This window comes from Cyprinus carpio, chromosome A6, assembly GCF_018340385.1.
Source record: "Cyprinus carpio isolate SPL01 chromosome A6, ASM1834038v1, whole genome shotgun sequence".
Taxonomy (NCBI): Eukaryota; Metazoa; Chordata; class Actinopteri; order Cypriniformes; family Cyprinidae; genus Cyprinus; species Cyprinus carpio.
The window spans coordinates 31229069-31241568 of NC_056577.1; the positions used below are offsets into that span (position 1 = coordinate 31229069).

Below are 12500 nucleotides of genomic sequence, written 5' to 3' on the forward strand. Positions count from 1 at the left end.
TTTAAAGTTATCTTCTCATCTCGTTTCCTTAATTTATCATGTAAAATATATTTAAAAGAGCATTTTTCGTGTTTTGCACATTGTTTCTGTAAATGAAACCACACTTTTCTTCTTAAATATTTCTGTGACTGATATTTTAACGGGTGTGTCTGTATTTAAAGTCCAAATAAAGTTTTGTTTGTTTTTTATGATTGTGTGCTGCTGATATTTTTATTTCTGTTCTGGGAATCCAAACATCAGTCTGTGCTTTACTCGTATAGTCTCGGTGTTACACACGCCATGTAATCAGATTACTTTGTTCTAGTAACTAGTAAAGTAATGCATTACTTTTTCATCTACAGTTCTCCTGTCCTCATGTCGAGAGGAGTGTGTGTGTGTGTGTGTGTGTGTGTGTGTGTGTGTGTGTGAACATGATGATACTGTAGATCTAGACTAAATGTCAACATTTACTCCTCTCACTGCACAAAAGCACAAAAAGCTGAAGGTTTGTTTGAGCAGTGCCTCTGCTGTACATTTCCTTCAGACTGAGGCTCACTTTGGTGTGAAGACTTATACATTTCCCAAAAATATCAATTTTATATTCAAAACAAACAAGCAAGCCCAGCTCAGATGAGAAAAGTAACGCAAAAGAAAGCGTCACTTTCCATAAAAAGTAACTAAGTAATGCAATAAATTACTTTCTTGGGGAGTAACGCTATACTGTAACGCATTACTTTTAAAAGTATCTCTTCCCAACACTGACTACTAACAACCACTACTACTCAGTTACTATCACAGGTACTATTATAGTCTTTATTAATATTTTGATTCAGTTTTTAATTTGATTTCAAAACATTTAGTTTCTGTTTTCAGCTAGGTGAAATAAATTTAAACAATATATAAAACATTAATATTTTATAAAATTTTAATACAGATTACACCTAATACTCTTAAAAGATTGATTGAAGTTTTAGCCCAGATTTAAAACATTTATTTGATCTCACTCAGGATTTGGCCCTTTATGATATATTATTTAACACAACTGAAGCAGGACTGGCGATCACCTCATGTTTTAATAAGATTTATCTTATCTTCTGGACTGCTAACAGCATTTATGAGTTATTTCTGTTCGTTTCTATTCCTGTGGTTCTCGTGTGTACATCTATAATAATCACATGATTAACGATGAAGACGAGTAATTTAAATTCTGAGTTGAGCAATCTTGAATTATGTTGATAAATATCGAAAGAAAAAGAAACCCTTCCCATACCGGGAGTCGAACCCGGGCCGCCTGGGTGAAAACCAGGAATCCTAACCGCTAGACCATATGGGAGACCATACAAACCCTCCACATCATTTCACACTATAAATGTTGTAGAACAGAAACCTGACCGTGTGAGCGCGACATATCACTCTATACTTTTAATATAATCAATAATCATTCATCATCCACTTTATTCTCTACCTTCCGGTCTTGTTTTAGTTGAGCATTTCCGATCCTGCATCGATGTTTGTCGCGTCGTGAGTGACGTCATCTCGCAGTGCCTGTAGTGAGCACTCATCAGTGAGCATGTAGACTCCAGTAACGTAAAACATTTAGGGATTTGAACTTATCATCCTTCAGAATTTAAGTAATCGCGAGCATTTCAATCAGCCATCGGAGGAACTCGTGCACGCGCGGTTACAGTGTAAATATAATAAAGTCTCCGTGTTTGTGTTGGTGATCAAAGGCTGATTACTGGAAATCACAGCCGAGGAAGTTCTGTCAGTACTGCAAATGCTGGATCGCGGATAATAAACCCGTGAGCGAGCGCACTCACGCATTACAGCGCCTGGTGTGTTTTGTGTTCATGAACAGAGTTTGTTTTTCTCGCAGAGCATCGAGTTCCACGAGAGAGGGAAGAATCACAAGGAAAATGTCGCGGCCAAGATTTCAGAGGTAAAGCAAGAACATCTGCTGTCATATTCTTCTTCTTGTATCTGCTGTGATCAGAATGCAACACTAGTTTATACTGCAGTCTAGTGGATGTTATGCGACTCTTAAATTACACACAGTGTCTGTTTCTGCTGTATGGTGTGTGTTACTGTACTCACATTTATGCGTGAAATACACTGATGATCTTCTACATTTGGCAAAATGTGCAGCACTGCCATCCCAGAATGCAGTGCACTAGAGCTTCTGCTTCCAGTGTGAATGAATGAAGCAGAATAATACTTCCTTTTTTGTTTAAATGATATCAAAATTGACTATTCTTATTGTTTTATGGAATATTGGAGTGTTTATTATATTTACAATTTTTCATACCTTTAATGCCAAATGTGAAACCTAACGAGAATCTGTATAAATTAATAATCTGTGCACAAAATGCATTTCACTTTATCGGGTGTTGCATTGCATCCTGAGCAGAGCCAGTGTCATCATCTCAGAGATATCATTGTTTTGCATTTTTGTTTTCAGTTTTTGCCTTTCTTGCCATTTCGAGGAGACGTTCAGACTGATTGATTTGAGCTGTGCATTATGGGATACGGTGTCTGCGTGTGGTCAGATGCAGTGGGTGTGATCTGAAGTAAACAGCGTGTTGGCCGTGCTGCGTGTGTGTGAAGATAAGAGCGAGATGCTCTCTGATTGGCCGGAAGAGCTCATGTGACCGTCAGTGTTCATGACAGATTAAGAAGAAAAGTGTGGCGAAGGCCAAGCAGGAGCAGAAGATGTCGAAGCAGTTCGCAGCGATGGAGGAAGCGGCTCAGAAGGCGTATGAGGAGGATCTGAAGAGGCTGGCGGGTCAATCGTCAGGTGTGTGTTTGTGTGTGTGTGTGAGATAACGCTGCTCCTCACGGTTCTCATGTCTCTGCAGGTGAGAGTGTGGCTCCGTCTGAAGCTCCTGTTAAAAAGCAGAAAAAACCCAAGAAGCAGTCAGCGAGCGTCCCGTCTGAGAGCCGGCTGGACGTCTGGCTGAGAGGAACCACAAACAACAACGGCCTGCTGTATTACTACACCGTCACTGGAGGTGAGCTGATGTTTGAGACACACGCGTGTCCAGCTGTGTCCGTCCTCACTGACTGTGTGTGTGATCTCAGAGTCTCTGTGGGAGACACCGGACGGGTTTGTGGACGAGAGCTCATCGAGAGCTCATCAAAAACCTGTTTCTCACTCGATCTCCTGCATGTCTTCTGTCTCTGGTTGAGAGTTTAGAGTGTTTTATCCAGTAAAAGCTCTTTTAGTGTAATCATCTTCAGCTGCTGCTTCTGGTGTCAGATCTTGAGTGATTTTGATCAAGTAAAGGTCAGAATAACTGCAGTAATATCTCCAGATGAACTCTTACTGGACTGAAGCAGCTCAGCTTTACTTGATTCTCCATCAATCATGTTTTAGAGTCTCAAATCTGATCATCAGGATCTTTTGAGGAGTGTTTGTTTCCAGAAGCTTTACTTTCACTGTTCCTCAGCGGAGGAATGATCTTCACAAGCCTCCAGAACATCTCACATCTTCCGAGGAGCCTTTATTTCTTCATCTCTCAATCACTGCATTATATGTTTGGATCATTTCCATCTCATCTCACTGAGACACATTACTGGAGATATAGAGCACAGACTGATATTTAGATCACTTCATGTCAGTCTCTGCTCTACTGTAATAAAGATCTCACTGATTTACATTACAAACATTTAAAAAGCAGCAGCTGCAGTAAATTATATATTTTTTCTCAATTTGAGTCTCTGAATAAAATTGAGCTGTTTTTTCCTCCATATTCTCTTTATATCAGACTATATGAGCCTGATGGATCAAGCATGATACATAAAATAAAAAAAAACTTTTTTCGTTGTTGTTGTAAATGTTCAATATTTTGTTCCACTCTCAAATCATTACATTTTCCTGATGTGTCAGGTTTTACTTTCCTAAGCGATTTGTCTCATCCTGAACAGAGTCCAGCTGGGAGAAACCAGATGATTTCAGTTCAGAGGATGTTGCTCCTCCTGGTGTTGAATCTCCTCGTGAGGAGACGCGAGCAGCAGAAGATTTGCCGCCGCCTCAGCCGGAGTCTGTGTCTGGAGCTGAAGACACATCTGACCCTCCTAAAGACACTCCAGAACCAGACCAAACCGAACAAACCAGCGTCTCAAAGATCAGTTTCAGGGTGAGACGCTGTCGGGCATATTCACACTCACCGTATGACATCATAAACACTGTATGACATCATAAACACTCACCATATGACATCATAAACACTGTATGACATCATAAACACTCACCGTATGACATCATAAACACTCACCGTATGACATCATAAACACTGTATGACATCATAAACACTGTATGACATCATAAACACTCACCGTATGACATCATAAACACTCACCGTATGACATCATAAACACTGTATGACATCATAAACACTCACCATATGACATCATAAACACTGTATGACATCATAAACACTCACCGTATGACATCATAAACACTCACCGTATGACATCATAAACACTGTATGACATCATAAACACTCACCATATGATAAACACTCACTGTATGACATCATAAACACTCACCGTATGACATCATAAACACTGTATGACATCATAAACACTCACCGTATGAAAAACACTTTCCATATGACATCATAAACACTGTATGACATCATAAACACTCACCGTATGATAAACACTTTCCATATGACATCATAAACACTGTATGACATCATAAACACTCACCGTATGACATCATAAACACTGTATGACATCATAAACACTCACTGTATGAAAAAACACTTTCCATATGACATCATAAACACTGTATGACATCATAAACACTCACCGTATGATAAACACTTTCCATATGACATCATAAACACTGTATGACATCATAAACACTCACCGAATGACATCATAAACACTGTATGACATCATAAACACTCACCGATGACATCATAAACACTCACCGTATGATAAACACTCACCGTATGACATCATAAACACTCACCGTATGACATCATAAACACTGTATGACATCATAAACACTCACCGTATGAAAAACACTTTCCATATGACATCATAAACACTGTATGACATCATAAACACTCACCGTATGATAAACACTTTCCATATGACATCATAAACACTGTATGACATCATAAACACTCACCGTATGACATCATAAACACTGTATGACATCATAAACACTCACTGTATGAAAAACACTTTCCATATGACATCATAAACACTGTATGACATCATAAACACTCACCGTATGATAAACACTTTCCATATGACATCATAAACACTGTATGACATCATAAAACACTCACCGTATGACATCATAAACACTGTATGACATCATAAACACTCACCGATGACATCATAAACACTCACCGTATGATAAACACTCACTGTATGACATCATAAACACTCACCGTATGACATCATAAACACTGTATGACATCATAAACACTCACCGTATGAAAAACACTTTCCATATGACATCATAAACACTGTATGACATCATAAACACTCACCGTATGATAAACACTTTCCATATGACATCATAAACACTGTATGACATCATAAACACTCACCGAATGACATCATAAACACTGTATGACATCATAAACACTCACTGTATGAAAAACACTTTCCATATGACATCATAAACACTGTATGACATCATAAACACTCACCGTATGATAAACACTTTCCATATGACATCATAAACACTGTATGACATCATAAACACTCACCGAATGACATCATAAACACTGTATGGCATTATAAACACTCACCGTATGAAAAACACTTTCCATATGACATCATAAACACTCACCGTATGACATCATAAACACCTAATGGCACTGAATGACACGTCTGTGTGTTTGATCTCCACACAGAAGAGAAAAGAAGAGCCGGTCCAAGCGTCAGCAGACGATGGAGGAGAGAGAAGCTCAGATGATGGAGGAAACGGTGAGGAGAAACAGGAAGATTCTGCCGTGACTGACACAGTGAAGAAGGACGAGACGCCAGTGAAGAGACCCAGAAAGACCAATCCATACGGAGCCTGGGAACAGATCCAGCTGCAGGAGGATCCATAGTAAGACACACATGCTGTTATCAGTTCTTTAATTCCTCTGAAGCTGCTCCGATCGCTGCATCATATCACATCATATGCATGTTATTGTGAATGATTCATCTGTTTAATTTCTTTTTTTACCTCCTTATTTTTAATCAGAATGTCAAAACTGGCTCTTCCAGTGAAACGACAGACGTCTTCTAATCATGTAGTCTTCTTCAACTCTGCCCCCTTCTTCCAAACTCATATTTAGATCCGCCCCAGTTCTCAGAGCCACACCCACATCTCAACGTCCAAACCACCACCAGAGCATAGCACCATTTTCTTCTTTTATGATCATTCATTTCTTCCAGTGTGGAAGATGTGTTGCTACTTAAGCTCCTTAAGACTTTTAAGGACATTTTTGTCAGTTTGTTTTATAATTAACACGTATAGTGCCGCGTCGTGTTCTGTAACATCCTGACGCAGCAGATCAGTTTGAGCATCTCTGGACGCTCCTGACGTTTGTTCATGTTCTGCTCCGCAGCGAGAAGGTGGATCTGCAGCTGCCGCAGGTGGAGAGCGTCGCTCAGACTGCAGTCGATGTCCCTCAGGAGCCCAGGGCCAGATTCAGGGAGCGCACCATCACATCGCTGGGGGCCGAGAGCAGCGCCGGAGCCACGTTCAAGAAGAGGAAGACCGAGAACGGCAAGTCCAGGAGCCTCCGGCAGAGAGAAACAGACGAGTAGAAGTTTCTCCGTAAGACTGAGAGATCTCGCTTCAGAATTTTTGTATTTTATATATAGATGTTCAAACTGCCTTTACCTGCTTTAAAATACATTCTTGTGAATATTTCCAGAGATCAGGTTTGTTTCCGGATGTTTAATGTCTGGTGTGAGCGAGTGTGTCTTAGAATACTTGTAACTGTTGGCATGAAGAATCAAAGCCATAGTTTAATTAAACACTTTCTATCTCACAGATGAACAGACTTTCATCGTTTTCACAGAAAAACTGCATCATGTATTTGGTATCCTGTAATGCTGGTTTTAATGCTCTGGCTGCTTTAGTGAAGTCTCATATCAACATGATTCAGACTGGATGAGGATGAGGAGGATGAGGATGATGATGTCAGCGTGTCGTGAATGTTTCTGTGAGCGTCTGATAGTCTCAATGCCTCCAGACTCAGTGAGAGTCGCTCTCCACACCCACATCAACAACCCACAGAACGTCTGTCCAAACATTAGAAACCAAAACAGATTTCATCATCATCATCGCTACAAAATTAAACAAAAAATACAACTTCAGCTGACAGTTATTATATTTAGAGCCGACTTCTACTGACATACACACACTCACAAGAAGGGATTTCATGTAAATCTTTTTAAACTGCTTGATCATTGTGCTACCAAATTAAATACCACTGTATCATCCATAAAAAGGCCGTAAGAATAAATCAGCCAGCTGGTTGAGCAGAGAAAGAATAATTATATAAATAAATAAGAATAAAGTGAGAATTATATTGAAGAATAAAGCGAGAAAGAATAAATATATTTATATATTTAATATATGTGAAAATATATAAATAAATAAAATAATATATAATAAATAAGAATAAATAAAGCAAGAAGAATAAATAGAGAAAAACTGATAAATGTAACATTTCAACCCTCTGAACATTAGGAAAAGGTTTTTATAATATGAACTATTATATCTTATGATTTCAGATGAGTCAGAATGAATGCAAATCGGAATCGAACCTCAGTGTGAGATCTACACATGTACATATTGTACAGTATAACTGTATAAAAACATGTACTGTACTAGTGAGTGTACTAGTGAGTGCACTGAGCCCTCTGCTGGCAGCACGCGGAACTGCACTCGCTCCACTTTACCCAGGATGCCCCGCCCGCTCTAAACACAACACATCGCTATCTTCCGCGGAGTAACTGGGTCACGAGACACACGAGAACTGCCGCCGCCGGTCTGAGCGCGAGGATCCGCCGCAGCAACCGAGAGCCAATGATCGTGTTCGGCGGGACCGCTCGGGTGAAGTGTTGGAGCGCGGGCCCGGGCTGAGAGGCGACCCCGATCTCCCGCGATCACCAGGTACCGTTCCCGCGGAACCGACACCGGCCAGGCGACAGCAGAGGGATTAAGCGCCGCACGCTTCTGACGCGTCTGTCGTGATTTACCGCCTCTGTGTCGTTCTGCGACTCTATTCAGATGTTCAGCGGAATGTTCGCGCTGCTCTGAGACCGATCAGATCCACGTGACCACGAAAACCACGTGACTCGCGCAGCCTAGTCTTCAGTCATATTTTAGTTTTGTGTGAAGAACAGAAACACTCTTTAGCTATTATTTGTCAAATTAGTTTGGTTAAACAAGCCCGTGTGTGTTTATATACACTTCCGTTCAAGAGTTTGGGGTAATTTGTTTCTGTAATTTATTTCTTTGTATTTACAGCATCATTACTCCAGTCTTCAGTGTCACATGATCTTCAGAAATCATAATAATAGGCTGATTTATTATCAAAATATCAATATTGGAAACCGTTTTTGCTTTTTCAGTATTACTTTATGAACAAAAATGTAAAAAGAATAGAATTTATTTAAAATAGAAATCTCTTCTAACAATATAAGTTTACTGTCATTTCTATTTTATGTATTCTTTTTAACTTTTTATCAAAAAATCTTGAGTAAAAGTAACAGGTTCCAAATCTTACTGACCCCAGACTCTTGAACGGTGTGTGTATATATATTACTGCTGTTAACTGATTATAAAACTAGTTCTAATTAGTTGCATTTTTTTTGTAATTAATTTGATTAATTGCTTGTTAATATAATATATTTATTTTGTCATAACTTCACATTGAACCTCCAAATTTATGTGGAAAGATGGTATATTTAAAAAATGTTTAAAATATGCAGATTAATGCTGCATTAATATTAATCTCTCACAGCTGGTGCTTGATTCATTGATGATGATGATGATGATGATGTCAGGCGGGCGTTGTCACATTTCTGTCCATGTTTATGTAATTCCCGCATGAGTGTGTTGTTAGATGAAGAAGATGATCTCAGCAGATGCTGTTTAATCAGACGGAGTTAAAGACTGAAGAACTGAGAGTGACTTGAGAAGTAAAGCTGTCATGTGACTAGAGTGTAGCATACTTATGATTCTAGTATGCAAGCTTTTTTATTCATATATAGGTTAGTTATTTAATTTTTGCTTACTTGTTGGTACTTGTCATATCTTCTGTGGCAGATGCTGTAAAGAGTTAAACTGTCCCATCATGCAGTGTGGAGTAAACTAGTATGATGTGTGTGTCTTCAGAATGAAAAGAGGTCAGAAGCGAGGTGATGATGCAGAGGAGGGCCCCGGGGCCCCTGAGCTCTGTAAGCGGCTCCGGCAGGACGACTCTGAGGACGGGGCGGTGGACTGGAGGCTGCTGCCCGAGGAGATCCTGCTGCAGATCTTCCAGTACCTGCCTCTGCTGGACCGGGCCTTCGCCTCGCAGGTGTGCCGCGGCTGGAACCAGACCTTCCACACGCCTGAGCTCTGGAGGTGCTTCGAGTTCGAGCTCAACCAGCCCGCCAGCTCCTACCTGAAGGCCACGCACCCCGACCTGATCAAGCAGATCAACAAACGCCACTCCAACCACCTGCAGTACGTCAGCTTCAAGGTGAGACTGCTGCTCTGTCCATCCAGAAGCTGTCTGAGGTGACGCGTGCTCCTGACACGTGTGTGTGTGTGTTCGTGTGTGTGTGTGTTCAGGTGGACAGCAGCACTGAATCTGCAGAAGCGGCGTGTGACATCCTCTCTCAGCTGGTCAACTGCTCTCTGAAGACGCTCGGACTGATCTCCACCGCACGACCCTCCTTCATGGAGCTGCCCAAAGTACGTCTCACATACACACACACACACACACTCACATACACACTTACACACACTCACACACTCTCTCTCTCTCACACACACACACACTCACATACACACTTACACACACTCACACACTCTCTCTCTCTCACACACACACACACACACTCTCTCTCTCTCTCTCTCTCTCTCACACACACACAGACACACACTCACTCACATACACACTTACACACACTCTCTCTCTCTCTCACACACACACACACACTCAATACACTCACACACACACACTCTCTCTCTCTCTCTCTCTCTCTCTCTCTCTCTCTCTCTCTCTCACACACACACACACACACACACACACACACAGTGGAGTTCTCCGTCTCTCAGGTTCAGTCTCACCAGAATCATCTGTTGTCTTCGTCTCCTCAGTCTCACTTCATCTCGGCGCTGACGGTGGTGTTCGTGAACTCGAAGTCTCTGTCGTCCCTGAAGATCGACGACACGCCGGTGGACGACCCGTCACTCAAAGTGCTGGTGGCCAACAACAGTGACACGCTGAAGCTGCTGAAGATGAGCAGCTGCCCACACGTGTCTCCTGCAGGTCATGACACTCACACACACACACAAACACACACACTTTCATGGCATATTTCACACGGAATGAACAAAAACGTGAAGAATATTTGATCATTTCAGATAATATGTACAACAATATAATATGATACAAAATAATCAGTTGCATTTGCCTGGATATCATTTTACAGTTTAGTGTATGATAAAATATTACACACAGACCTATGTGAACATTTTGGAGTGCCTCAAACTAATGGTGAATTATTGAGTCAATTTGTTAAAAATAAACACTGTGAACCTGAAACAAATCATTTAAAAATGTCAGCTATGTTACCCCCAGCAGTGTATTAATAGTTTGAAATATAGTACATCCAACTCTATCTTGCACACATACAGCAGATTCACCGAAAGTGATATATACTACATTATCAACTCTCAAGTGTGTGATTGTTTATCTCATTGCAGAATGTAAACTATATAATCGTCCAGCTCTGATCTGCTACATGTGACTATAAGACATAATAAGACATAAATATTAACATCAGGATTTGTACAGTGTGCTTTATAACTAAGTTTGACTCCACTTGTCCCAGGCTCTGCTGTTTTAATTAAAGCAGTCAGTTTTTAGGGAACGTAATGTGTGTAATGAACGGCTGCGAGTGAACGTTGTGTGTTTGATCAGCGTGTGATGTGAGTTATCAGAGACGTCTGCAGGTGTGCTGGTGCTGATGTGTACTGACGGTGTGTGTGTGTGCCGCAGGTATCCTGTGTGTGGCGGATCAGTGTCACGGTCTGCGCGAGCTAGCGCTCAACTACCACCTGCTGAGCGACGAGCTTCTGCTGGCGCTCTCCTCCGAGAAACACGTCCACCTGGAGCACCTGCGCATCGACGTGGTGAGCGAGAACCCGGGACAGACGCAGTTCCACGCCATCAAGAAGAGCAGCTGGGACGCCATGGTGCGCCACTCGCCCAAGTTCAACCTGGTCATGTACTTCTTCCTGTACGAGAACGAGTTCGGGCCCTTCTTCGGCGACGAGGTGCCCGTCACGCACCTGTACTTCGGCCGCTCCGTCAGTAAGGAGGTTCTGGGCCGCGTGGGCCTGACCTGTCCTCGGCTGGTGGAGCTGGTGGTGTGTGCGAACGGCCTGAGACCCCTGGACGAGGAGCTGATCCGGATCGCAGAGCGCTGCAGACAGCTGTCGGCCATCGGCCTGGGCGAGTGTGAGGTGTCCTGCAGCGCCTTCGTGGAGTTCGTCAAGATGTGCGGCGGCCGGCTCACGCAGCTCTCCATCATGGAGGAGGTCCTGGTGCCAGACAGCAAGTACGGGCCGGACGACATCCACTGGGAGGTGTCCAAGCACCTGGGCCGCGTCTGGTTCCCCGACATGATGCCCACCTGGTAGCACACAGCCGGAGACTCGCGCGTCCTCTCAGACAAAGCGCCGCGTGTTTTCTACTCTCTAGTCCCCGTGACTGACACAACGACATCGTGTGTGTTCCTCGGAAAACGTACGTGTCATTTCTACTCTCAGCAGCTTGCTTGCTCGTGTTTCCTGTTGGTTTGCGGCGGACGCATTTCAAGCACTTTTACCAAGTGAAGTTTCAGCTCGAGGCGAATCGGATCATGTTTTGATTCTTTATATTTGCTCTTGTTGTTCGTTCCAGATGGAGGTGGGTTCAGAAGCGCTCGTGACTCCATGATAACTGACCACTTTGCTCAAAAATATAATCAGAAATTATTTATTTTATATCATATATAGCAGGGCTTGGCATTAAGACTTGGCATGTGAATCATGTCCGGGGGGAAAGTGTTTGTTTTTTGGTGTAACTGTAATTAATTCTGAAGCAATAGTCTCATCAGGTCTTACTTTAATCAGCGTATTTCTGACACTTGCTTTAAATTGATTTCTAGGACACTTTTTAACTTTATGAAGGGCAATATCTTCCTAACATTATTAGATGTAGGTGTCATCATTTATGTCAAATTCTTACATTTTGTCAATGCATTCGGTTAGAATAATAAGACACTATGTT

At 41.9% G+C, this 12500-nt stretch overlaps 3 protein-coding genes and 1 non-coding gene across 8 annotated transcripts in view; 3 read left to right on the forward strand and 1 right to left on the reverse strand.

Moving 5' to 3' along the window:
* slain1b (SLAIN motif family, member 1b) overlaps positions 1-188 on the forward strand; it is a 10824-nt gene extending 10636 nt beyond the window's left edge. For both annotated transcript variants that reach the window (XM_042759012.1, XM_042759011.1), the window contains one exon: positions 1-188. This exon is cut by the window's left edge and continues 540 nt beyond it. The gene's annotated coding sequence lies outside the window, so the exon portion shown is untranslated.
* A 1052-nt stretch (positions 189-1240) lies between these two features.
* Positions 1241-1312, reverse strand: trnae-uuc. Its single transcript has one exon. It is a non-coding gene; the product is annotated as a tRNA-Glu (tRNA).
* A 391-nt stretch (positions 1313-1703) lies between these two features.
* LOC122145430 (WW domain-binding protein 4-like) lies at positions 1704-6994 on the forward strand (the record flags this gene model as incomplete). Its single annotated transcript, XM_042759211.1, has 7 exons — positions 1704-1781; positions 1856-1918; positions 2647-2773; positions 2835-2987; positions 3904-4115; positions 5859-6058; positions 6564-6994. Coding segments are annotated over 7 exons (1035 nt in total), but the record flags the coding sequence as incomplete, so codon positions are not given.
* Positions 6643-12500, forward strand: part of LOC122145369 (F-box/LRR-repeat protein 3-like) — a 7301-nt gene continuing 1443 nt past the window's right edge. Inside the window, exons 1-5 of one of the 4 annotated variants that reach the window (XM_042759018.1) lie at positions 6643-6775; positions 9350-9698; positions 9791-9913; positions 10322-10493; positions 11226-12500. The exon at positions 11226-12500 is cut by the window's right edge and continues 1443 nt beyond it. In XM_042759018.1, coding sequence (XP_042614952.1) covers positions 9351-9698; positions 9791-9913; positions 10322-10493; positions 11226-11869 — 1287 coding nt within the window. In that variant the 5' untranslated portion in view covers positions 6643-6775; position 9350 and the 3' untranslated portion in view covers positions 11870-12500. Of the gene's footprint in view, positions 6776-7143; positions 7167-7689; positions 8123-9349; positions 9699-9790; positions 9914-10321; positions 10494-11225 lie in introns of those variants that run through there. The other 3 variants (XM_042759016.1, XM_042759017.1, XR_006160303.1) reach the window with 3 other exon arrangements.